Source organism: Zosterops lateralis (assembly GCF_965231275.1).
Source record: "Zosterops lateralis genome assembly, chromosome: 6".
NCBI lineage: Eukaryota > Metazoa > Chordata > Aves > Passeriformes > Zosteropidae > Zosterops > Zosterops lateralis.
The window spans coordinates 50,659,171-50,684,715 of record NC_139761.1 but is presented as its reverse complement, the minus strand read 5'-3'; the positions used below and the strand labels follow the sequence as shown (position 1 = coordinate 50,684,715).

Here is a 25,545-nt window from a genome sequence, read left to right as displayed (position 1 = left end):
CCAAATGTCTTGGGACATTGAGTCCTTGTTTCGGAGAGTGAGGTAGTCACTTAGTAGTGTAAATCCCATTACAGATAAATGGGATTCAGAATTGCTCATGCTTGTTTTTTTTATTTAAATGGAAATTTGGTCTCCTGCTAGCATATGGTCACTTTGTGTGCTCCTTGAAATTGTGCCTGAAATAAAGCAGTCCTGTTAGATGCTGGTATCCCTTGCGTGGTATGACGACTTACTTTTGAAGTGGACTGAATTATATTAACTAGAGTTGCAACACTTCAGTCTCTCTTAGAATGTTTACAACAGAAAACCCGATACTGACAAGCATTGTAGAGAGTATTTATTCTCCTGCTGTGGATTAAACAATTGATTCTGGAAGATTAAAATGCCCTACCTGCTTTCTTGCACACTTCTGTTTTGCCATGTCAAACAATATAAAATGAATACCGCACTTCCCTCTATCTAATTGAATAATTTACTGTAAATAGCTGTCATTTACTTTAGAGCAGTAGGGGATCATTAGCCAAATGGATGTGAGTAAGTCATGCCTTTAATGTGTTAGAGGGGCCTAAAATGGAATCATCTAAATGGGACCATCAATACAGCAATGCTGAATTAAGTCAGAGGCACTTAAAGCTTTAAGTCCTCTTTCTTGTAAATTACATGTTCCCTCAGAAGAAAGATAATCAAGAACTTGCATAAAATATGGCATCTTTGTTTCAAAGCTTTATTTTTGATGAATAAAATAGTACAATTTTGATTACATAATTGGTAGGTATAACTGTGTTTTGGATTTCCCTCCTTTTAATTACATCCCTTCCTTAATGATTGAAGCCTTCCTGCTCGCAAGCAGCTACTTGTGCTGACTAATATTGGCTCTACTCTGTGAATAAGATGAGCAGGTAATAAAATATATTCTTTTGACTTTTATGGGTATATGACCTGATAATTACTTGCAGAAGCTGGTGTTTTGTATATGTAATTTTAGAAAGGTCCCAGTCAATCTTAACTCCTAAATGTACAATAAGTTTTTGGCTTATTTCTGCACCGAAGTCAGTGGCAGGGCTGTTGGGAACTTCAATGCATTTTTTCCTCTCATTGACTCCTCCTGACCCCATCTAGTTCTTCCATTCAATTTTCTGTTATCCTGGAAGATGTTGGTTTTCAAAAGTTAAACCAGAAGCCAAACTTTCAAGGACATCCTAAGAGGAGGATGGAATACAATTAGTGATTTTCTTGAGGCATTTGATTTAAAAATTATTATAAATAATTTTAACTTTGGTAGTTTGTTTTATCCCTAAGAATTTCCCTTTTGAAGCTGAAATCTCTTCAACCCCAATGATTCTGTGGCTGTGTGATGCCAGGTTCTGGACCAGTGACTTTGTGGGAGCAAGTGGCACGTGTGCTAAAAAAAAATCATTGCCTGTCGAAGTTTTGACTTTGCAGTTTTATCCTTCTAATTTTTTAGAGGCTCTAAGATGTTAAACTTCCTGACTTATTTTTCCACATTTACTCCTTACTGGATTCCCCTCTTAGTCACTTTCTGTCAGGATTCAACCATTTCATATTTTTAATAAAATCTATTTTGTGCCTTACGCATTTCACTCTCACACGTATGAGGTCTTCATTTCCTGGAATTAGATTTGGGCTGATGCTTTAGAATAAAGTTGAGCTTCAAGGGCTGTAAAAAGGCAACCCCAGCCCTCACCTTTGCAGATATAATATGTCACTGCACTAAAGAGAGTAGAGGAATTTGGAACATTATCACTTCAGAATATGGAGAGAGGTTAAATAAGTTTCTGCGTAGCTGCAGGAGGATGGTGACGCACCTTGTTGTGAAAAGCAGGATGATTTCTGTGTTTTCATTCCCTGCATGTAACCACTGCCCTATGTTTCCTGTAACTGATTTCTTTTTCCACCTCATCTTACTGAAATGCTTTTCTTTAAAAGGTAAATTCATCTTGTGCTTTGAAACTTTTCAGAATTTGCTTATGAACTGCTTTCCCTTTTATTGGATGAGTCATGAGTCGAAAGCTCTGTCCTGTAGTTCTACCATGAGTAATGCCTAACATTTTCTTGGGTTCTCTTTTAGAAGACTATTAAATTAAAAGAAGAATCTGTTTTTTGATATCTTAATGGACAATTAGGTTGCTGGGTCTCAGAACTGATTTACATTTACCACTGCAGTAATTTAAATTTTTTTCCTTCAATTTAAGGATGTCACTTTTTTCCTTGCATGTACATGTTGCTGGTCACAGCACTCTATTTTTAAATAAATAAAGTTATTTCAGGTTTTGGGTCTGCTGTGCAAGTGCTGATTGTGCTTTTGGGGACAGTTTTCTCACTGAGGTCTGTACTGACAGTAGTTAAGAAAGCTGGACCATGCACATGAGCTTCAAATTACCTATGTGACATTCAAGTCATGGTAACGAGTACAGATGATATGTGGCTCCAGGATCCTGTTCTTTCACCTGGGCACTGACTGAGAGAGGTCATAGGCTACTGCCCTGAAACCTCTGCTCTGTGTCTTGTCCAGATAATGTGAAACTCAAGAGAAAACTTCTGTGTCCATTCCCTCCTGCAATTGAGGCAGACTCTGCCTGGCTGTTCACTCAGATGGCAGATCCTTCCCGTGGGATGCCAAGGCACTGGCACATCCGTGGGTGGGCATTGGCAATACCTTAGCAAGATCTTTGACATGCCTGACCCTCAGATATTTACTGGTATAATGTAAGTGTAATTGGAACAGGCAGTTCCTTGGATCCAGCTGAGGTAAACACTGGATTGTTGATCACATCTCTAACCTCAGGCACACTGAAAATAATGAAAGCCACAGGTGCAGGTGAAATGTACACTCTGTCTCCCTGAGTGGTTAGGAACGTGTCTGTTTTCTTGCTGAGGCCAATTATTGCCTTAGGTTGGACTGGAAATATTGGAGGTGATGGGTGTTTCAAGATTGGTGGAGTTTTCTGAGGCTGATAATGGAAAATGGAGACAAAGAAAGCTCTTGATCATGGACATATCTCTAGAGGTGGTACATGGAAAAGTGCTGGTATTTTAATAGCAAAATGAGCTCTCTGGAGGGATTTTGAGTTTTCTTAGCTTGCTTTCTTGCAGATGGGAAATGGGATGATCCACTGCCTACATATCATAGGTATAACAACAGAAACAGGTCAGAAGATTGAAATTTTCAGGGCTGTGGATTAGCAGCATGACTTCTAAATTTTGGTATGTTTGCAACTGAAACAGTCAATGCCAAACTTCTGGAAATGGAAGTTCGTGGGGAACTTTTACACTTTGTTCTTACCAGTCTTGTATGTCTGGAAGGTTAATAGTGCAGAGACTTGCATTGGAAATGAATGAACAGGCTGCTTTCTAAATATGAGTTTAATGTGTCTGTTAGACTTGCAGGGAAACAAAGTTCTGTGGCATAGCCATAAGTAAGTGGAAATCTCAAGCTGATATTATGGATAAAACCCCCTATAGTCATTGTTATATTTTTCTATGGGGAGCAAAACCTAAGTCTGGAATATGAGCACTCCTATACCTAATGATTAGAAATTCATTGAATTTGGCTGCTAATAGCAAAATTGGCTCTGGGACTTTTCCTTCCAGCTAATTCTGGTATATATGTCTCTACTTGTGCCATCACAAGCTGTTACAACCTCATGATAATAATGGGAAATATTTATCAAAACACTAGCCCTGTTCTGCAAGGAGACTTGTACAATTTAAAATATAATTTTTCTTTTCTTTCAATATCAATTTTTAGAAAATCATGAGAACAAACAATGCAGCCATCCTGGAACAGACTGTGTAGCAATTCATTGTGTACTCAGAACTTGTGTGCCAGGTCCTTGCATAATGGGTTACTGAACATCAGCTGATAGATGTGAAGTTGTTGGACTTCTGTAATTTGCTGCATATCTGGGAGTTACCAGTGCAAAAGAAGATACAAGCTGTGATTTGTATAGCTGCTGAATTTGGGGGTTTAGTAGTTAAAAGTACTGTAACATAGAGTCACTTTTTAATTGAAACTGCAAAGGTCCCTACTGAGCCACAATATTTTCAGGTGTGGCATGGTTGTTCACACACTCATCAACATCCAAACTTTCCTAATAAACAGTACTCATCTCCTTATATTTCCTCTTATTCTTTTGCCTGTGGTCTCCTCCCTGGCTCCTTCATACTAAAACTTCAGTCTGTGAATCAGAAGCGAGAAAGATTAAAAAAACAAAAGTTGCAATAAAAATTCCCAAAACCTCGGACTCAAAAAGCTCCAAAGAAAGCTGTCCTGTGCAGGGCCCAAAGTTGGACCTGATGATCCTGGTGGTCCCTTCCAACTCATCATATTCTGTGGTTCTATGAACCTTAAAAGTTTACAGCTTCCTCATGAGGGGAAGAGGAGGCGCAGGCACTGATCTCTCTGGTGAACTCTGGCAGGACCTGAAGTTGTGTCAGGGGAGGTTTAGTTTGGATATCAGGAAAAGGTTCTTCACCCAGGAGGTGGCTGAGCACTGGAACAGCTCCCCAGGGCAGTGCTCACAGCACCAAACTTGCCAGAGTTCAAGGAAAATTTGGACAATGCTCTTGGCACATGGTGTGGCTCTTGGGGACTGTCCTATGGAGGGCCAGAAGTTGGATTTTGATAATCCTTGGGTCTCTTCCAATCCAGGATATTCTGTGATCCTTACAAAAACTGTCATTCCATCAGGTTTGAACTTTTTTTGCTTGGCCTTCTGGAGCTCTTCAGCCAGAGGCTCAGGAGTACTTGGGGCAAACAGACTGAGTGCAGCTCATTGACTTGGATAGGATTTGCACTTTCTGCCTCCACACCCAACTTGATCTCTGGTGCAAAAGTAATGTGAGCAGGTTGGAAAGTCCTCTGGAGCCTTTGGGTTTGCTTGGAGCGTCTGGATGTGCTCTACTCACGTTACACTCACCCCTGAGACACTGGATATGGGAATAATCCTGCAGAGCTCTTTTGCCTCTAGCTCTGCTGAGGATTCCCTCTCAGTGATATTGTTACAGCTTTTTGGCTCCTCCACATATTTTTTGTGCAAAGGACAGAGGAAGAAGAAAATGTCTGGTGATTGGATCCTCTTTGGCAGTGGTTCAAAATTATAAATGAAGTCTTTTCTCCTTACAAATAGAAAAAGCTCACTGCTGGTTTATGGCTTGTTCTTTGTGTAGAATTATAATGACTAGGTAGCACAGTTTGCTGACAGGCTGTCTGGAAGTGCTAATTGGAGTCAATTAAAGGAAAAAAGCAAGAAATAGAAACAATGCTCAGATTTTGCTGTAGGCTCCATGTTCTTGTTTTTTTAGCGTATAGGGAATTTCACAACATTGACTTTTTTCAGCTTTTAGGAAGTTTGTCTACAGGATTTTCTGTGCCTATCTAGAAAAGGCAGGCTTGAAGGTAGAATTTGCAATGAGTGTGAAGAGAGCTGAGATCCTTGAAAATGTGTAGCTCAACCACATGTGTTTTACAGTTTCTTTGGTGTGTTGGTTCATCTTGTGTGTTTGTTGCCCAATTTGATCTGCTCATGCATTCTGTCGAGTTACCTTATTAGCAGACAGTAACTTTCATCTCTCTCAGCTACTTTCTTCCCTCTTAACTTTTCTGTGGTTCTCTGTTATCCTTGTTTTCTTTTATCCAATATGTAATAGAAAGGTGAAAAAATTATGCTGAAGTTGATTGAAAGAAGTAGGAAGTTTATTAGTAATTCAAAGAGAGAAGTGATTTAAGGACTAGTAATAACACAATTACAGAAGGCCAGGAATTGCTGACTTTTAGACGTGTGTTTATCTGTACTAGTCTAAGCTGGTCTTAAGATTTTTCAGAGTTATGGCCAAAAAAGAGCAATTTGATATTAACTCTGTAAAATGATAAACTTAATCACCACTGGCAAATATTGTGAAAATACAACCACTGTTTACCATGGAATGCCTTGTGATGCCAGTCCAATACAGCCTTGGCTAGTGTGGGCAATAACCCTGAATTAATAATATTGTTTTGCTCCCCTCTGTTAAAATGTCAGATTTGTTTTTGTGTTTTGAGGAATATCGATGTAAATAAAGATGTCTTTTAGACTTCTTGTCTGACTAACAGGAATGGCTATTAAGATGAAATCCTTTCATTACGGGTAATGGTTTGTACACAGAGATGTGCAAATATTGTCATGTTTCCTTGCAGTGAGTTATTTGTGGAGGTGTCTACTCCTTTCCCTTTAAAGTGGTTAAATACAGTGTTGTCTTCTCTATGCACTTCTTTATGGTATTAAACTCTGGAATATTTTGTTTCAATTTTTACTTGCATTATGTTTAACTTTCGGTTAGCCAATTGCTTTTCTTTATTTTATGCCTCAATAGGGAAAGGAATTTCTTTTATTTCTTTTCATGTTAAGATCCGTTTGGAATTTTTGCATGTTTGTAGGGGAAATAATGAATCTTAGCTGCAATTTCATTACACTTGGAAGATTCATGTTGTCTAATAACAGAAAACTATGATATTCTGTAGGCATTTCTTCTGAGCAGCACAGTCTACACTTCTGTGTTTATACACTAAGGTGCAAAAATCTCCAATTTTCCCTTGTGTCCCACACAGTGGCTTGTTGAAAAACAGTCCTTTTATTTCTGATCTCTCTATGTGGAGACAAGATGAAATCCTGGCTATGGTTCTGAGAGAGACCATGAGACCAAAGCAGAGCAATTTTACTTGAAGTAGTTTATTGTCAGCACAAACCTCTGACCTCTCATGCCACAGTGGGGTCCCCAGCACTGGAAAGATACAGAGCTGCTGGAGTGAATCCAGAGGAGGACTACAAAGGCTATTACAGGAATGGAGCACCTCTCCTGTTAGGAGAGGCTGAGAGAATTGACATTCTTCAGCCTGGAGGAGAGCAGGCTCTGGGGAGACCTTAGAGCAGCCTTCCAGTTCTGGAAGGGAGCCTAGAAGAGACTGGAGAGGGACTTTCTACCAAGGCACGTAGTACTAGGAGAAGGGGTGATGGCTTTAAACTGAGAATCATCTTAGAATAAATATTTGGATCAAATTCTTTACTATGAGGATGGGGAGGCACTGGGAGATGTTACCCAGAGTAGTGGATGGCTCATCCCTGGAAGTGTTCAAGGCCAGGTAGGAAGGACCTCTGAGCAGCCTGATCTGTTGGAATTACCCCTCAGAATTACATGACAGCAGCTTGCCTTGCTGCTGCTCTGTTTGCTCTCAGCAAATGTTTTTGTACGGTGATTATTCTGCACAGCATAAAAGGTAAAATATAGCTCTGGAGTGCACCAACCTGACACTTATTATTCAGTTCCTGAACCTCAAAAGTAAATTCTTTTCTAGTGAAACTGCCTCTAAAATGCTAATTGCTAGAAATGTGACCACTAATCAGTGTGTTCACATAATACTGCCAGCTACAGAAATTGATCTGCCCCTTTCAGAAAGGGAGATTTTAAAGACTTTGATAAGATTAAAAAAACCCAAAAGATGCCAAGTGACTGTTCCAGTGGCCTAAAGTAAGTAAAACTGGCCTTTGATGAAAAGAAGTCATCAAATCTGTTATACCCTTCTTTATCTCCTTATTTTAAAGATTTTTACAATGTAATCAATGACTGTGGAAACTCTGTTTTCCTAGATATTTTGTATTTGAATGGGAAAATTTGTTAAAGATACATTGTAAGAAAACTCATGCCTTGACCAAAGAATTTACTGTAGTATGTGTGATGATTGATCTCCTCCATTCCTAATCTTGGAGAAAGTGAATTACCTGGATAAATATGTTCTACATATATTCTACTTAGTGTGTTTCATATGATCCACCATCTAAAAGATATGGAAGGGGCAGTCCAATATCTCTTGCTTTCAAAGCAGGATTTTGCCTTGTGGAGATCATAAACAATTTTTTTTTTTTAATGTTCAAGAAGGTTTTAAAAAACCAGGAAGTGAATTAAAGAATTCCTCTGTATGCAAAGGAGTGGTACTGGCTTTCAGATCTGTTTTCTTCTTCTGCCCTCAAGGATCTACACAATAATATTCCTTGTGTGTAGTTTTCAGGATGGCCTATTTGACTTAGGTAGATCTTTGTTTCTCCCTCTCCATTCCCCTGGATTTTTCCAAGGTACAGATGTGTAAAACAAGGCCAAAATGAGAAATATCTGGAAGAAAAAAGAAATATCACTAACTTGAGTTTACATGAATAACTACATCAGACATGTATGTGTATGTATATAATAATATATGCACACACACCAAAACTCCATATATATTATAACATATACTTTAAAAATATTTAATTTAATATACATATATAATAAATACATAATAAAATAAGATACTTTTTCAATTATGAAAATATAAGTGAAATATTAATAAAATATTTAAATTAACAGATGTAAGTAAATATATATGTGTATATAGTCAAGGACAGGTTGGATGAAGCTGTGGGCAACCTGATCTAGTGGAAGGCACTCCTACTGAAACCTCAGGGGGTTGGAACAAGATGATGTTTAAGTCCCTTCTAAAATAAAATGTTTTATGATATATTAAAATTAATATTTTCAAATACGGAGAATCATTTAAAACGAGAGACCCTCTCTGCAGAAAGCAGAGAGAAAAGAGAGGAAGAAATATGCCATAAAAATAAAACTCCCCTGTGACTGAAAATGGATTTATGCTTCAGATTGTTACTTGAAGTGTAAGGCATAAACTGTTCAGCAGTGCTATCTCTCTGATTATTGGTACTGCAAGAACTGCTGCCATGAATGAATGCCATAGGTAATGCCTTTTCCCACCTCTCCTTTCTAGTTTTAATTGTGCATTCTAGGAGTGTGGTCCACAGATCTGTGTATATGATCCCATGCTAATACAACCCATTTTAATGCACCGTTTGAAGGGCTCTTCATTATTTTTGCTCCTGGTTTTATGGTTTCTTAGATTTGTGACACGCAGCTTAATTTTGAGTTGGCTCTTACTATTGTAATTAATTCATGTCCATATAAGCCTCTTATAATGCAGAATGACACAGGATCTTGAGTCCTTAAATGATTAGTGTGGAAAAACTTCTGATGAGCTGGGATGTGTTGCTGAAGGACAGAATGTATGTATTTACTTTCTGACCTCTCACATAAATGCTGTCAGAATTTTGCTCTTCATTTGATTTGTGGCATTCCATTAACAGTTACTCTGCCTATAGGAGAATAATAACTAATGATTCCCAGACTCCCAGAATTGTAAAATAAGGGCAAGCACTGTTTGGCAGAAAAGAGATTGTACTTTAGTACAGACAGGAACTGTTCATATTAATCAAGGGCTATCTGGTCTGAAATGACTTTTAGCTAATAACTTCTTATTCTCAGGTTAACCATATTGCCTATAGGTAACATGCTTCTCTAATTTAGATGATTATTAATTATCAGAGGCTACATATGTGGATTTCTTTCTCTTCCTGAAAGAGAAATGATGCTCTCAATTGACCATATTTTAAGATATTGTTAGTGTTGAAGTTATGATATTAGGGGTTAGAAAGGGCATGGTGAAAGTTCAGGGATTTGCCTTTTGATTTGAGCTTTTGCAAGGGTGAACATGTGTGACATGAATGAGCTCAAAAATGTGAATTTAATTGTCTGAAGTTTCAGGGCTTAATTATTAAGGACATCATTTTGTGATAGAGAACTTTAAGGCCATCAATAGTAGAAGAAAATGAGTCACATTGAGTTCACCTGGAGAACATGCTGTGACCGTGATACTTCTGGGCATGGGTGTTGTTCCTAAAAGAATCCTTATGCTAAAACCCTCCCAATTTCTAGTTTGTTAAATATAAGCTAACACCTGGAATGATGAAGAAGAAATTGAAACCGGGAGATTTTACAAGTTGCAATTTGTTTTCCTTGCAGAAATAGCAGGTTTTGCAGGGTGCTAAAAAGCACCGTGGCTCTGTAGAAGCTGCTCTCCATTGCTGAACAGACTGGAGCAACAGGAGGCTCCCAGCAGGGATTTCTTGTAAGGCAGGAGGGGTTTGTGGTGGAACAGTGGGATCACAGCTGCCAGCTGCATCACTCTGCTAATGAGGTGCTGCACAGGTCTCCCTTGTGCTGCCAAGCCTGGTGTAAGTTGGGATGAGACTTCTCCTCCTTTAATTTACAGGTGGGCTGTTTGACAATTTCTGAAGATATTTTTAGTTCTCTGACAGTTGCTGGCAAGGCCTGGTGCCTGTCTATGAGCAAGATCCCTTTTCCTGCTTACATGGTTTTGGGGATTTTTGGCCATGAAGGTCATGTCCTTTCCTGAGACTCTGCTGATTTCTGAGAGCAATGCTTTCATGCTCTTTCAGGTGTGATGCTTTATTCGCCTCTGAAGTCCTGTTCTCTGAGAAAAGCTTTTGGCTGACTGTATTGGATGGAATTGAAATGTGGTTTGTTCTCTGTGTATCTACATCTACTCCTTGAGGAAATAACATCTCAAAACCTAATTCAGTGTTGAAATCACAGGGGAGAATGCAGGACACAGAGTCTGCTGCCTTGAATAAATGTAATTCCACACATGTGTGCTGCTGAGGGGTCAGAAAAATTGTAAGTGATACAAGGTTGTGTGCAGAGGTAAGGTCCTATATAAAGTGTTAAATAAAAGGCTTCATAATAGTCCAAGAATACGATTTTATTATTTCAGTGTGTCACTCAGGCTTCTACCAAAATTACCAAACTATAAGCAGTGGGTTTTTTGGTTTGTTTTGATTTGGGCTTTTTTTTTTTTTGCACAAATTTACCTGGACTGCATCTCCAACGAGCTGCAGGCCTAATCATTGGTCATGGAAAAATAATTTTCAGTGGAAAAAAAATATTAGACTCTCCTACAGAAGTCTACTGATATTATTATCTATTATTATATATATATATACTTAACAAAAGTGAGTGCATGTGTAATGTCTCCATAATCGGCTAGAGTAGAGGACTTTGTTTCTAGGAGTGCTGACTGGAGCTCATCACTGTGTTATGGACTTGAATAAAAAGCAGAATCAACCAAAGAGAAGGACTCATCAGCTCTCTCCTAGTCTTTACTAAGAAGTAGAGTTGTCTTGGTCTTACTTGGAAATGAGAACACTGGAAACAGAACAATATCTGCCATGGAGCTCTGCAATTGGCCAGCAGGTGGAGGAGGCATTCCAAGCAGGACCAGAAGCCTGTACCAAAAATCACTGGTGTTCCAACCTCTCTTGTGATCCTGGGGCTACAGTGGATCCCCTGGCCAAGTACCAGGGCAGAGAATTTCCTCATGTTGCCAACATTAATTTGGGATTGAAGATCTGAGCTAATATCTAATCGTAGTCTCAAGCCAGATAGTTTGGTTAAGATATTATTGTGGCATTTTGTTATTATTCCTGGAGCATAAGTAACCTCTAAGTAGGAGTTGATAATGTTTTTAAAGGCTCTCAGACATAATATAAGAGTGTGTTTTGTGGGAAGACAGCATATAAAAACTTGCATTTTTGTCAGGTTTCTAATTTATGGGGAACAAGGACATGCAGTAATCTAATTTATGTCTGTGTACATTATGTCACTGATCACAAGTAATGGAGTACAAGCAGGTGCTTTGATTTGTATGTGTAGAAATTGGTAGTAGGCTGAGCTCATGGTGAAGGAGATTTGGCTTGCCAGAGGGAGCTAAAGCTTCAGATTTGATTTAGTGTTTGTAGCATAAGAAGGTAAATCCAGGTCTAACTAATGCTGAGCAGAAAGAGGTACTAAGTGTCCATGAAATCTGTAATTCTGTAGGCTAAAATATTGTGGGTTTTTGTCCTTTAAATTACAAAATTTTGGAGGGAAAATTAATTTTGGAGATTTTTTTTTTATGTGGATGTGTTCAATTTTAAACGTATCTCCTCTAAATGAAGACAGTGATCATTGTTGTATGTGGCTGTCTCCAGTAAATGTGGTTATACATTTGTATCTGGTAATCTTAAAGGTCTTTAAAAAAGAGAAAATATTCTACTAGTGGAAATGAAGATAGTCCATTTATTCCATTTGTCAGTGAAATTTGTATATCATATATGAAATGCTTTAAATCCCCCTTGCCCCCCAAAATAAGCCTGTTTTTTCAAATCAGTGTGTCACAGGAGCAGAAGAATACATACCAATATTTTCATACTTGGGCTTGTGAACTTTCAGTCAAAACCCATTAAATAACTGCAATCTTTTTAAACCACAGACTTCAGTAACGAACTATTTTTAATGCGCTTTTTTGGTGTTGGTTTTGACTTATTTAATGGATTCTTCACCTATATTTCAATCTTCTTAGTTTATACATCTAGAGAAGTATTACATTAAGTTTGTTCCAGGAAAACTTAGGGGGTGTAGGGAGGAACACAGGGTGACACCATCACCAGAGCAATCTGGTGCTAACAGTGGACAGAGCATGTGAACCCATTACTTTGGCTGCAATACTTTTATGTGCTCAGGACGTGTTTCTGAGGTCTTGGGGGAAAAAACAAGGACATGCATTAGTAATGAGATCAGGAAAGGGAGTGAGGACCACTCTGTGTCAATTAAGAGCAATTTGGGTGGCAAATATCTTGAATGCTGGCTGACTCAGCTTGCACAATGCAGCCAATAACCAAATAGCAGAATTTCTCAAGCAGCTACATCAAAAACACTCTGCTTCAGTTGGTGACACAAACAACAGTAATTTCCTGTGTAAAGTATTTTCTCTAGGAGTGAGATCCATTGATCCCAATTTTTTTCTTCACATCTAAGAAAGAATAATTTTCCCACTGTTCCTGTCTCCTTGTCCAAATGCATCCATTTCCTCCTCCTTCCTGAGTCATGCATTAATCTTTTCCTTCAAATACTTTGCCTAAGTTTTCTTCTAGACATGTGTCAGTGAAAATGACTTCACTTTTTTTTAGAATAAATCTTCTATGATTTTTGCTGTGACTCTGCTTTGACCTGTAGTAGGTAGTGCTCTAATGCCAGGTGAGGATAATTTTATTTATTTAAAAGAGAGAAAGAGGCAGAACTCTTCCTTTTGTGAAAATGAGGAGTCTTTCTTCTCCTTTCTTGTTTCATTTCTAGTGGAATAAAGCTTGGATCCATCTCTTGGCCACTAGGTATAAAGGGAAATCATGGAGGAGAAAGATGTGTGCAGCATTTAAAATGTATAAAAAATGAAATTGTCTAACATGGAAGGGTCAAATACTTCAGTAACTTAGACATCAAGGACCTTTCTGTAAATGTAGTACTTAACAATCCTGAAATCATATTGCAGGATAATTAGGGCTGGAAGGGACATCACTTGCAATCTTTCTCACAATAACATGAAGAATTACTATAATACTCAATAGATTTTTCTCTAACATTAAAGTTATTATAAAATAAATGAGGCTAAATAATACCTCAATACTAACTCAGAAATGTTCAATCAGATGGCTCTGACCTATGCAGTAGTCCAGGATCTTCAGGAATATGCAAACCCTACATTGTTTATGCTGTGAAATGTACTTTAATGGCTTTGGTTATCAGCTGGAGTTGTGGGGTACCTGTGGAAAAAGAGACTTTTTATTTGTTTTAATGAGCTCCCTCCACAGAAGAGCAGGAAAATGCCATGCCAGCCTGGGCTGAAGGTGCCTGAGTTTCATAAGGTTTACTAAATGACTGTTTTCTTTCCAGATCCCAGCCTATGGAGGAGTGCACTTGAGAACAGGATAAATATGGCTTTTAAGGGCGAGGACCACTTAGATTCCCTTTCCTTACCAGTTCAGCGGTAAGTGGTGCACTCTATCATCCAGATTTGAGTGATTAAATGATTCTGAGACAGCAGCTGTGCTTTCCTGTGAGGCTCTGAAGATTCTTAAAAGCTAATTTTTATAATCGGGTAGTTCTCCTATGAAATTTGTGGAATGAATGTGGAAATTTGAGACATATTTCTTGAGGCATTTGGAAATTTGTATACCTGGAGTCTGCTAAATCATGGCAGCATTTCTGCAGCCATCATTTTAAACGGACAGCCATGTTTGTGGTAGCAATGTGGCTTTACTTACTGGACTGCTTCTTAGTCATGATGGAAATGTCTGGGACCCTCTGCACTCTGTGAAGTCTTTTAAAAGCTATAAAAATGACTTTTTTTAGCATGATAGACTTTTATCTGGTGTAGGTATGGTAACGATATGAAGGCTATGGTATAATGTCTCTGGTCTGTGGTACCCTGATGGGAGTGGAGATATTAGTGACTCTGCTAATCAAGAGATTAAAAAAAAAAAAATCTATTTTTTGATTGCCATCTAGTAGCTGCCTCTGTACTGTGTAGTTTTGCTTCTAGCCTAATGGAGATTCCATGAAAAGAAAAAAAATCACAATAACCTACAGTCATTATGTGACACAACTGGGTTTGTTTTCGTTTAGGGGAGGTAGGAGGATGAGCTTTGCTGAATGGAGAAATAAAATCAGAAATTAAAAGGATTTAAATTTCACTCTTTTCCCTAGCTTTCTTTATTCAAGTCAGACTGAAATTATTTATTGTAATTAACTTAGAGTTGTAATTTACACACTATCTGAAAATATGATGTTTTACTTCATCAGTAGTTTGATATTTTTTTACCTTTCCTTACCTTAGTATTCCAGCAGATACTTTGATATTACCATTAAACTCACAGTCACAGTAACACCACCTAAGCAGATTCCCTTCTGGAAGAAACACTGCACAGAGGCATGCCAAGAACCAAGGGTTGTAGAAAACTACCTGCAAACGCAGCCAAGGGAACAGGTCCTGAGGGTGGCCAAAGGCTGATCTGGGCTGATGGTGGCAGGATTTGTCTACAATACATAAATGGGGAAATTAGCTTCAGGGTCTCCATGCTGGCAACTGGAAATGTAGAGTGGGAAAATGCACTTAAGAGGTAACAGCAGCACAGAACTGAAAAACACTGACTATTATAGGCTGGTGACTTCTAGAAAAGGAGAAAGCCTGTGAGCCAGGTGTACAGTGCTGAAAGAAGCAAAGCTCTGCCATGTTATGTGAACAAAACCACCCTACAAGCACTCTGAACTGTATCTAAACACAAGAGGGGATCTGGAAAAGTCCCATGTAGCAAGCATTATGTTTTGACAAAGAGCTTGACTCAGGGCAATTCTCTATAAATAAATAAATAAATAAATATTCTTCTTCACCTACAATAAAATATAAAGCTCCTGGGTTTGTTTGTTTGTTTTTATTTTGAGAAAGAATATTTTTTCCTACAGATGAGAATTATTTCAGATAAATTTCCTGTAAGAAATGGGGAAACTGAAGTGTTCAGTGGTCAGAAAGGTGAAGTCTCAGAGAAGGTTGGGACCGAAAATAAGAAGAGGTGTTTTTATGCTAAGAATTCAGCGGAAAGGACATGGAATAGACTAGATAAAGTTCAGGAGCTGTACAAAATGCTCCTTTTGATTATTAAAAAAAATCAACAAAACCCACTCAACATAATAGGTTTTCCAAAGAAATGGAATTTTTATGAGATTAAGGCTCCTATAGGATGTTTCAAAAGGTTAAGGGAATTTTCAAAACAACAAGATTCAAATATTATTAATTCTTTATTGCTCCTGTATCCAAGGATACAGGATTTATGACTGTCTCAGGATTCCAGTTCACGTTCCTGCTCTTTGTGAGAGGGGCTTGGATTAACTTCTTGTGTCACAGGGGAAAGGTAGCTCAAATCCAGCTGAGGTTAATCCTGTGTAGGACCACAACCACACCTTGCTGCATGTTGAGGTCATAATCTTTCAGAAATAAAAACGGGCAGGTCCCTAAGCAAGAATATCTGTCTCCATAGGAAAAATGCTGGAGATTGCAAGAGTTTCCACAGTGATCATTGGAGTCAACAGTTATTTTGGCTGTATAAGGAATTTAAAACTGAGGCCTTAAACTAAGTCTCTGTGCTTCATGAATTGTTGTTTACACTCTTTCCTTAGATTTTATAGGAAATCACAACTTGCATTGGAGTCTCTAGAGTATTGAGTCACTGTGTTAATGATTTTCTAACACTGTCAGAGCTGCTGTCTCTAATTGACATCTAGACCGCTATGGATACAGTATTTAAAACTAGTCAGTATCCCGAGGAAAAACAAATTGTTGTTACAGAGACTTTATTTTCTATTTCAGTGAGTTAGGAACTTCAGTGATGATTTTATCTCTTAGGAGAGAAAACAATTGGAAATAGATCACTTTTATAAAGGAGTAATGTACTTACTCTCCAAAAGCTGTATTCCCATGTAAAGCATCTTACAGGACCATAAAGATTTTCTGTTTTCATCAGTGAGGGCCAGTTCATAATAACATGTGAAATGTGTGTGTATTCCTTAGAGATGCACATAACCCCATTCTGAAATGGAGTTTAGTGTAGCTTTGAGAAAATGTCAGTACCCTTTCCTTATCTTTATAAGATATTCCTTATCTTTATAAGATATTCCTTATCTTTATAAGAGATCATGAGCTTTTACATTGGCTTTTCTATCTAGAATAAAACTTACTTACCTTTCACTTATGCCCCTGTCCTTCATCTTGTGTAATGAAAGTTCATTTGCCTTCTTGTTTTCTGTGAGTTAAAGTTGTAGTTTACACAGGTTTTTTTCTTTGTAGACATGTTTTTTTTAATTCATTCTGTACTGGATGGTAAACTAAAGACAGTGCTGAATCTGAAGTAATTCAACTAAAGAGAGGATGCTATCACCAAAAGTGAAATAGGATGCTGTTTTGGCTTCTAGGATTATGTGTTCAGTTCAGGGCTGCAATTGGAAAAATACAGTAGAATTAGAAATTTTTAAAAAAGAATAAATTATCATCTTTTATCAAAATTAAGTAAAAAAAAAACAACCACAATTGTCGTCACCAACTTTCCTTCTTTCCCATAAACACCTCCCAATGCCAAAATGGCAACCAAGTAAAACCAAAATAAAATTAACAAACCAAAGAAAAGCTTAATCCTGAATATGAGTCAGAAATGTGCACTAGCAGCTTATAAAACCAGTTATATCCTGGGCTGCATCAAAAGAAGGGTGATAGGGCTCTGAGCAACCTGGTCTAGTGGAAGACAACCCTGCCCATGGCAGGTGGGATGGAGCCAGTTCATCCTTTAAGACCCTTCCAACCCAAACCATTCCATGAATCCATAAAAATAGCTTGCTGGTTTTCAGATAGTAAACTAAAGCTACTTCCAGAACTACAGGAGCATCCATAAAGGAGTGGAAACCATGTTTTTTTTTCACAGCTCTATTGAGTACAATGCTGCTTGCCCAGTGGGAATAGAAGCACTACTTGAAATGATGCAGAAACCTTTATGGAAATAGAAGGGAAAAAATAATTGTTTACATTTGGTATTAATTGGAATTTAGATAATGTTTGTTGAAAGCTGGGACTTGAAACAGAAGCAAGAGAAATTCAGGACTTAATACTGCAGGAACTGAATTGATTCTGCTTCTTTCTCTGCCTAATCAGGATGACAAACTCATAGAACTTTAGGAATATATAGACATATGAGATGAAAACAGATGGGTCTATAGTCTCAGAAGTGAATATTGCTAAAAGGAAAAAAAAAAGCAAAAAAACCCTCTATAAAGTAAGAGGATTTCTATCTGATCAGGAACTGAATCATCTCAGGGACCATTCACATCATATTTTGCTTCTACTTTTAGAGCTTTGTGTGGTCCCTATACAGGTGAGAAGAATTATTTTGTGGGGTAGGACACATGTGGAGCCTTTCAATTTTAAAATTGCATTCATACAGTGCTGTCAGGAAAAGAATGGATTCATCCATTGGTCTGTCTCTGCAGAGTGTCTGAAATTTCTCAGTACTCAATACATGATTTAGTGCTCTGAATCAAAGGCAGTGACATTTTATTATCCTGTCATAGAAAGTGAATTCTAACTAAAATGGCACTGGTTGTTTTTTTTCCCCTTGAGCATGCCAATGATGTCTTGGCCCCCGTATTCTGTAGGTGATTGGAATGTGAAGGTTTTGATGCCATTGTTTTACTGGCCCTGAATTTTGGGCAGAGATGTTTGGCTGAATGGCAGCTCATTGGAATGTTACCTGTTTCATTATCTACCTATTTTCTTAGATATGAATCCCCAAGTGAAGGATTTCTAGGGATGTGATTTCTGTGAATAAACATGAATAAAGGTTGATATCTTTTTTTTTTTTTTTTTTTTTTTTTTTTTTTTTTCATTCTGATTTATTCTTTTTTAAAACCACCTCAGTTCTTCCTTTTCTATTCCCAAACTGTGTGGCTTCTTTAGTTTGTTGCCACATCTCTTAGCGCTTGTTCTCACAAGATATCCCTCCCTTTTTCTTTTTTTTTTTAATAGCACTTCTTTTAGTCTTCAATTATAAGACTGTGCTCCAGTTATAATTAATCACGAAATCATGTTTAAGTAAAAGTGCTTTAAAGGCTTTGTGTGATTAGGAACATGTAAGTGGCAAATTCTTTCTATTTCAGTTTCCTACAGTGTTTTCCTCTGGTAACTAAGGATTTGTTCTGGATTTCTGGCTTCTCCCACCTGTGTCTGCAAAATGAACTTCCTATCTAATAAGAACTCAGTGAAAAGCAGAAAACAACATTTGTATTTCTGGTTTTGTATTTTACAAGCTACTTGCTGTGCATAGATCTTGTCCTGTTAATTACAATCCTGTGTTCCTTATGATCAGTTTTATTTGGATTACGTCAGGAACTTTGTTGTTGTGGCTCCTTGAAAGTTGTGAGATAAAGACTGTGAGGAACTCTAGAATAAAAAGCATCAAGTGATTTGTAATAAAAGAGCTAGAGCAGAAAATTTTCAGAGTTCTAAGTTCAGTGTTCTTACTTGGCTCTATGAATTGCTGCTTTGAGTTTTTAAAAACCATTTGAGAATGGAATGGTTGCTGGGGAATTGAAAATGTGTTTTGAAAAACCTCCTTTTGCAACAGGCTGTAGAATAGATTATGACAGAAGAAAGGAGGATGCTTTGCCAATAATGCAATAAAATTACCTTCTAGTGACAAGAAATAAAATCAGTTATTCCATAGTTCGAGTCACTAATGATACCTCATTTAATGGCCTTTTATTCTTTTCCTTTCACTCAGTTTACCCTACAACAATTCAGCAAATAATTTTGCAACTTCAGAAACGGAGTTCACCTTACTATGAAGTATTTTTGACTTCAGTGATTTATGTCGTACCTGTAACCAAACTGAAAGCTGAGTTGTTTGTACTGAGCTTTGATGGTGGCCGTAAAACGGATTTGTGAATCTGTATGGTTTTTCTGGGAAGGATTTTCAGGCATGCTAGCTGACTAAGTCCAAAGGGTGATGTTAGTAAAGCAGCAGCTATTGATTTGCCATCATTTGGAGGCATTCATGAGGAATATGAACTCAACAGATTTTATTTTTTTTTCTTTGAATCCATGGGTAAAATATCTCTGTTCCTCTATTCAGGATGTTAAAATGTAGGTCAGCAGTTTAGCTAGTGAGCAGCAAAAATAATTGCATTTCACTTGTACTTTGGGCATTTTTGGGGTCTGTAAGTCTGCCAGAATGCAAGATATTTCCTAACCTTTTCCTTCCGATGGTTTCATCATTACATCTTTACATTTAGTTGTATAATGTGCTGTAGAAATATGTTATACAACTTCCCAAAGCTATGCGGTAAAATATTGTATGTTGAACTGTAGAAGTCACAAGAGAATTCTGGCTTTTAACCTGAAGAAGATTTGAGTTTGTCCACTATAATAATTGTGAAGTTATGGTGACTTTAAAATGTGAACAAATTGATGAATTTAAACAATCTGTCTGACTGGCCTCACTAGACCTTTCCTTCATTAAACTTGCTATTTCATATTTGTGGCTTGCTGTTGCTTGGAAAATACTTTTAAAAGATCAAGGACCATCTTTCATCCTTGAAGAGAATTAAGAGTTTATTCTGAATCCCTTGTAAGGGTCAGTAATGTTTCATAGCATGTGGTGTACAAGCACAGCAAAGAGCTTGAGGTAGTGTTGGTGTAGCCTTTATTATGGAAGAAACTCTGCCTATTATTTTGAGAGTGCTCATTTTTGAAATGTGGGATTTTATTGAGGAGGCTCTTCTCTTTTTGAGTCTTAGAGAAAGAGCAGTTGCTGTCTGCACAGTGAATATCTTGTGTTCAGGCCTTGGTGTCCTTTTCAGAACTTAATTTTAATAAAACCTCAAATTAGTGTCTTTGAAACCACAGTGACAGAACTGTGCCCAAATGTTAGGTTACCTAATCTGCCAGGCATGGATGATAGGTGCTGACTGCATTTTCACACGTGTTGCATGGAGTTTTTATTGTGACATCAAGTTAGTAATCCTGTCAACTTTACACCCTGTATTTTGCTCTTCTAGCCATTGCTTTATTGCTTTGACTCCATGGTTTGTGCCTCTGCTTTCACTGATGCTAGTGAAACAAGCAGTTGTCAAACAGTTCAGATGTTTGTGGTCTTTGTTTACTTGAATTCTCATCATCACACTGATTTTTTTTTTTTCTTTAGCACATTTCAGAACAGATGCTGAGCAGGTTAAAAGTCTGCCACCACTCCTGTTGGAGTGCTCTGTTTTCAGAAGACAGACATGCTGGTTATTTCTGTGTTAAATTAAAAGTTTTACCATGAACATGGAAGCCTTCTTTCCAGTTTGTTATTCTAACAATGTGAATGATGCATTAACAGTATTCCTTTTTAGTTCGTTGGTGGTATCCCATAAATTCTCTCTCTTGCAGAAAAAAAATAAAAAAAGAAAATAAAATGGGTAGGCAAAAGTCAACCAACTCCCGAATCTGTTAAATATTGGTTCACTGTTAAGGAAAGTACATAAGTATCTTGCTTATTTACCATACATCCTTTGAAAAAAAAAACCTCCTAAAATCCTACTATAACGCCTCTTTTGGCTGAATTGCTGTGCAGTCATATTATGCTTTTATGCCATAATCTTTCAGTCGTGGTTGCTGCTAGAAACCACAGTCTTGACTTCTGCATTATCTTTGTGAGCTTCCTGGAGTTAAATAATCCTGAGCTTGAACTCCAAGAGTACATGTAGGAACATTTGTGTCTCCCAACAAATACACCTTCTGAAACCAGTGTATTTTCTATGGGAAAGGGACATGCAAAGGAACCTCTCCCATCAAAAAAAAGCCCCATATCAAATTCTCATGGTGGTCTGGTCCTGCCCTGCTCTGGGCATTTGGTCATGCAGGGAAGAACTTGCAAGTTAGACTCTTCAGGATGGCAAGGTTAAGTAGTATTATCTGTAAACAGTTCATTTTACAAATGAAACAGTCTGCAGTGTCTGATCTTTGACTTCTTTACTTTCCAAGTCTTTCTGAACTTCACAAATTGTAGTAAAGACTATGGTTTTGCTTTTCCTTTTACAATATGAATTTATTAGTTATTTGTTTTGCTGAGATACTTTGACTTTCTATGCAACTTTATATGTCAGGTAATTTGAATTTAGTATTCTTGATGGCCTAAGATTGGAAACAATGGAAGGCTCTGGGTTTTTTTACCAGGGAAGTGTATGGGACACCACCTGTGAACTAAAAGATAAAATGCTATTGTTAATGCTAAGGGAGTTAAAAAGTGTAAATTATTATCATAATAGGTAGACTATACTGAATTCAAATGGCATGCCATGGTACCAAAAGCTCCATAATTTTCTCTCCTTTCAGCAGTTAGGCCATATTGCTGTTATTATCACATTGACAATGTTGCTGGAATTATTCTAGTTAGCCCTGGAAGGAAATTAAAGATGAAATCCTGGTGGTTTTTTTTTGGGTTTTTTTTGCTTAATATATCTAAGATTTCTTTCTTGTACAAAATTCAAGCTGCTTTGAGGCATTGTAGGGGCCTTCCCCTTTACTGTGCTGAGAGGGAAAAGAACCAAGTCATCCTCCTCAACAAAAACACAACTCTTCATGAAACTTGAAAAGCAAGGATCAGACTAATGAAGGGATCCTAAAGCTCAAGGAATCAAGTTCAGTGAATTAGTTATTGACTTATTCTGAGAAAAGATGGTGTTGTCATCTGTCTTCAAAAGGGCAGTATGTTTTGTTGAAGCTTTGATTTAGCACTAGATATCATTCCTCCTGACTTCTCCTGGTTATAATGCTGATTAATCTCCCTGCCTCAAGCAAACCACTTTACCTTCCCTTGTCTTTGTCTTCCACCTCAGCTGGGGAAACACAAAGGAAGTCCTTACCAGCCTATCTCCATATATTTCTGTTTCAATGGTTCTTATACAGCACTATGTTATGAGCTCTGTGCCTTGTTATGCCTGCGGTGGATGCAGCATCCTCCTGAACTGTCGAAGGTGGGAAATGTCAAATATTACCTAGCAGCTGCTTCCAGTAAATGCAAAGAAAATGCTTCTGTTCACAAAACCCAGCTTGTTCCTTCCATATGTTACATTTTACCATCATTTTCACAGTGGTGAGTGAGTTCATTAAACTCTCTTACAACCATGGCCATAACAGATGATGAACGAGAACCTGTACCTTGGTTTTTTGGATGTGTCTTTCCACAACTATTTTTTTAAAATTTCTTCATTAATGATATTTTAATGGTCTTACTATGTCTTTTCAGCTGTTGAGGACAAATATTAGTACCACACTGTGTTAAATACAGTGATTTTCTCTTCAGTTCATATTTCCTGGGAATTTCTTCCTGATTTAATTGCCTGGTGTCTCTTAATCTGGTTCACTGTTGCCTGGGGGTGGTTGGGAGGATCTTATAATCTGTTGTTCAGTAGCCTGTAATGAGCAATTTTACAAAAGCTATAAGGACAATGCTTCAACTTTGTAAATATTTTTCTTTGTTATTTTCCCTTTTTGACAAATAATATAATGATCTTAAAAAATGTGCTGGTTGGTGTGACCCCAATTCTGGTCTCATTAAATTGGCTTGTGTCTGTTAGTGGTTGGGTTTATAAGCTCATATTAACCCTGGGGGATTTAGAGTGCAAACACGAGTTTAATATTAAGCTGAAGTGCGACTGTTAACAATTCCAGTTGTTTTGTTTTGCTTCTCACAGTATTTCAGAGAATGTGGTAAAGTGAAAATATATATACACACACAAACATACATATTGTTTTATTTAGGGCAATGCACATAAAGGACTCAAACTAATATTTTACTTGTTTCTAAGGAAATAGCTTTTAATTATCCTGCACGTGTAAACTATACTTCAGGTATTTGAATTTTGCATTTTGCTAATTGTTGATACTTTATTGTTGAACTTGGTCGAGGGCTGTCATGGAAGTACAGAAAACATCCACATCAAAAATATAATATTCTCTTCAACTACAGTTATGGAAATATTTTTTCAATAACTTAAATGTCAGCAGCGCTGATGTCAGGATAAAGATTAAACAAGAGCAAACCAGGGAAAAGCTGAGAAAATTATTGAAGGAAAAAAAGGAAGAACTATGTCATGGTATCCAAGTAGCTGAGGCTGTTCCATGGATGACACAATAGGGGAAAGCAAACTTTGGGAAGTGCAATGGAGTGTTGTGGTGTCAGTGTCTGCCTCCCCTGGCCAGCCCTGGCACCATGGCAAACGAGGTACAGCTCAGTGTCCTGGGACGCCTGCACGACCCTGGGAATTCTGGCTGGTCTGGAAGCACAGCGAGACTACGGCAGGAAATGAAGAGGGGACTCTGAAGAGAGTACAACCTGCTGAGTTTATTGGAGCTCCCCACTGGAGAGACTCCACCTCAGGGTGCTTGCCTCAGCAGAGCACAGGAGCACCCTATTACAGCAACTTTTATATGGGGGTGGAACAGGGGATGGGTTCTGCTAAGGACCAGTTGGGATAAACAGGGGAGTGAGTGGTTTTGATCACAATGGAGAGACACAGAAACAAACCACAAGGAGGTGGGCGGGGGAACCAGGGTTCTGTCAAATCACTCAAAGCTCTCCCTGGAACTTTCCAGGTGCCGGGACAGTCCCAAAATGATAGACAGGCCCTGGGGCTACATAACATGACTGACAGGTAACTGTGACAGGGGCAAATCAAAGAGAAACCAATCAAAGGCATACATGGAACGAACTATTACAGAAACAGTAGAAGAACAATCTAGAAAATGTACAAGGAACACAAACAACCAGAAGCACACTGCCACAATGGAGCAAAGAATATCTGGTTCAGTATCAGCTGTGCAGGAATCAGCATTTTGATTCTGATGCATTACGTTACGCAACTTAACTCTGGGATAACTGTGGTAGTGGGAAGGGATGAAAGCAAAAGACAGGTGAATACTTTAATTGGAAAGCAGTGAAATTAGCTAGTGATGTGTATTCAGATTGTTTGCCAGGATCTCAGAGTAAGGGAGCCTTTATTTGTCTGCAGGCTGACTTGAACTCTGGGCCAGAGATTTCTATGCTTTGTGCCATTGATCCAAAATGACCCTATTTAGTTTATTTTTGAAACTTTTAAAGTTTAAATAGCAGGTTTCAAAACTAATTCTCTTAAAATACTGAAGTTAATATTTCAAGCTTAAAATCTGCCATGCAGGCCTGTCTTTAAAGCTTAAAGGAAGTGACCAGTCTGCAGAAGTGAAGAGTCCTTTATTCACAGGTGTTTGAGTTGGTTTCTCAGTCTTGAGAATATCACTGAAGTCTTCAGGCTTCCAGATTTTAAGTAGGAATCTTTGGCAGCAGCTATTACTGTTTAACACTTTCTTATAGTCCAATGCACCTGGTGGGAAGTCAAGAGGGAAAATTATGGCAGAGCAATATATCTTCATGATTTTATTTTTATGTTGTTTTGACAGAAACTTCTCTCAATAGTGGTTTAGACACAAAGCTAATTTTTTCTACCTCATTTAGAAGCAAACAAACTTCTCTCAAGCCTGTCTTCCTGTGGCACAGTCCTGATGTGGAGGCGTAAGGGCTGTGTTTGTGTTGTGAGAGTGAATCAGGAAGCCATTAGACGGGAGCACTCCTGGCTTAGTCTAATCCCCTATTGCTCTTGGCTGAAGTGTCAGGAGCAACCTGGAAAGCAATCAGCTGCTACTGCCAGGGATAAATAAGATATTTTGTCCTGCTCCAAAGGGCTGGAATTGTACTGAACGTTCTCTGTTTAACTGCTTGAGGAGAGGTTGATCTCAGTAACTTTGAAAATGTATTTTTTTGCTTGGTGAAATGTGCAAGCAGTCCAACTGACTGAACTGCTGCACAGCTGCCCTGCTGTGAAAAAGAAGGTATTTTAAAGTGCACATTGGTCCCAGCGTTGTTCTACTGCAGTTCTGGTTCCTGCAAATGCAAGGTGCTCAGTAAAATGCTCAGTAAATGCTTGAATTGAAGAATTTTTTACTGTTGAAGTTAACAGCTTGATATCAATTTAAATACCTCAACAGATTCCACAACAATGTTGATGAATTTTCCAGCATCTAAAAAGTGATACTTCTCTCTGTTCACCAATTAAATTTCAATGTGTCTATGTATGTGTTTGTGGAAGAAATAGGGAGGGTTTTTGGACAGATCTGATGTCTTTTTAATTAAAATTTAGGTCAGCATTTGTTTATTCTTT

General features: G+C 37.9%; 1 protein-coding gene across 1 annotated transcript in view; it reads left to right on the top strand.

Annotated features, from left to right (window-relative positions):
• INSC (INSC spindle orientation adaptor protein) overlaps positions 1-25,545 on the top strand; it is a gene marked incomplete at its 3' end in the record, with an annotated part of 126,389 nt that overhangs the window by 25,801 nt on the left and 75,043 nt on the right. The window contains exon 2 of the mRNA XM_083864222.1: positions 13,666-13,759. Coding sequence (XP_083720348.1) covers positions 13,707-13,759 — 53 coding nt within the window. The 5' untranslated portion in view covers positions 13,666-13,706. The remainder of the gene's footprint in view (positions 1-13,665; positions 13,760-25,545) is intronic.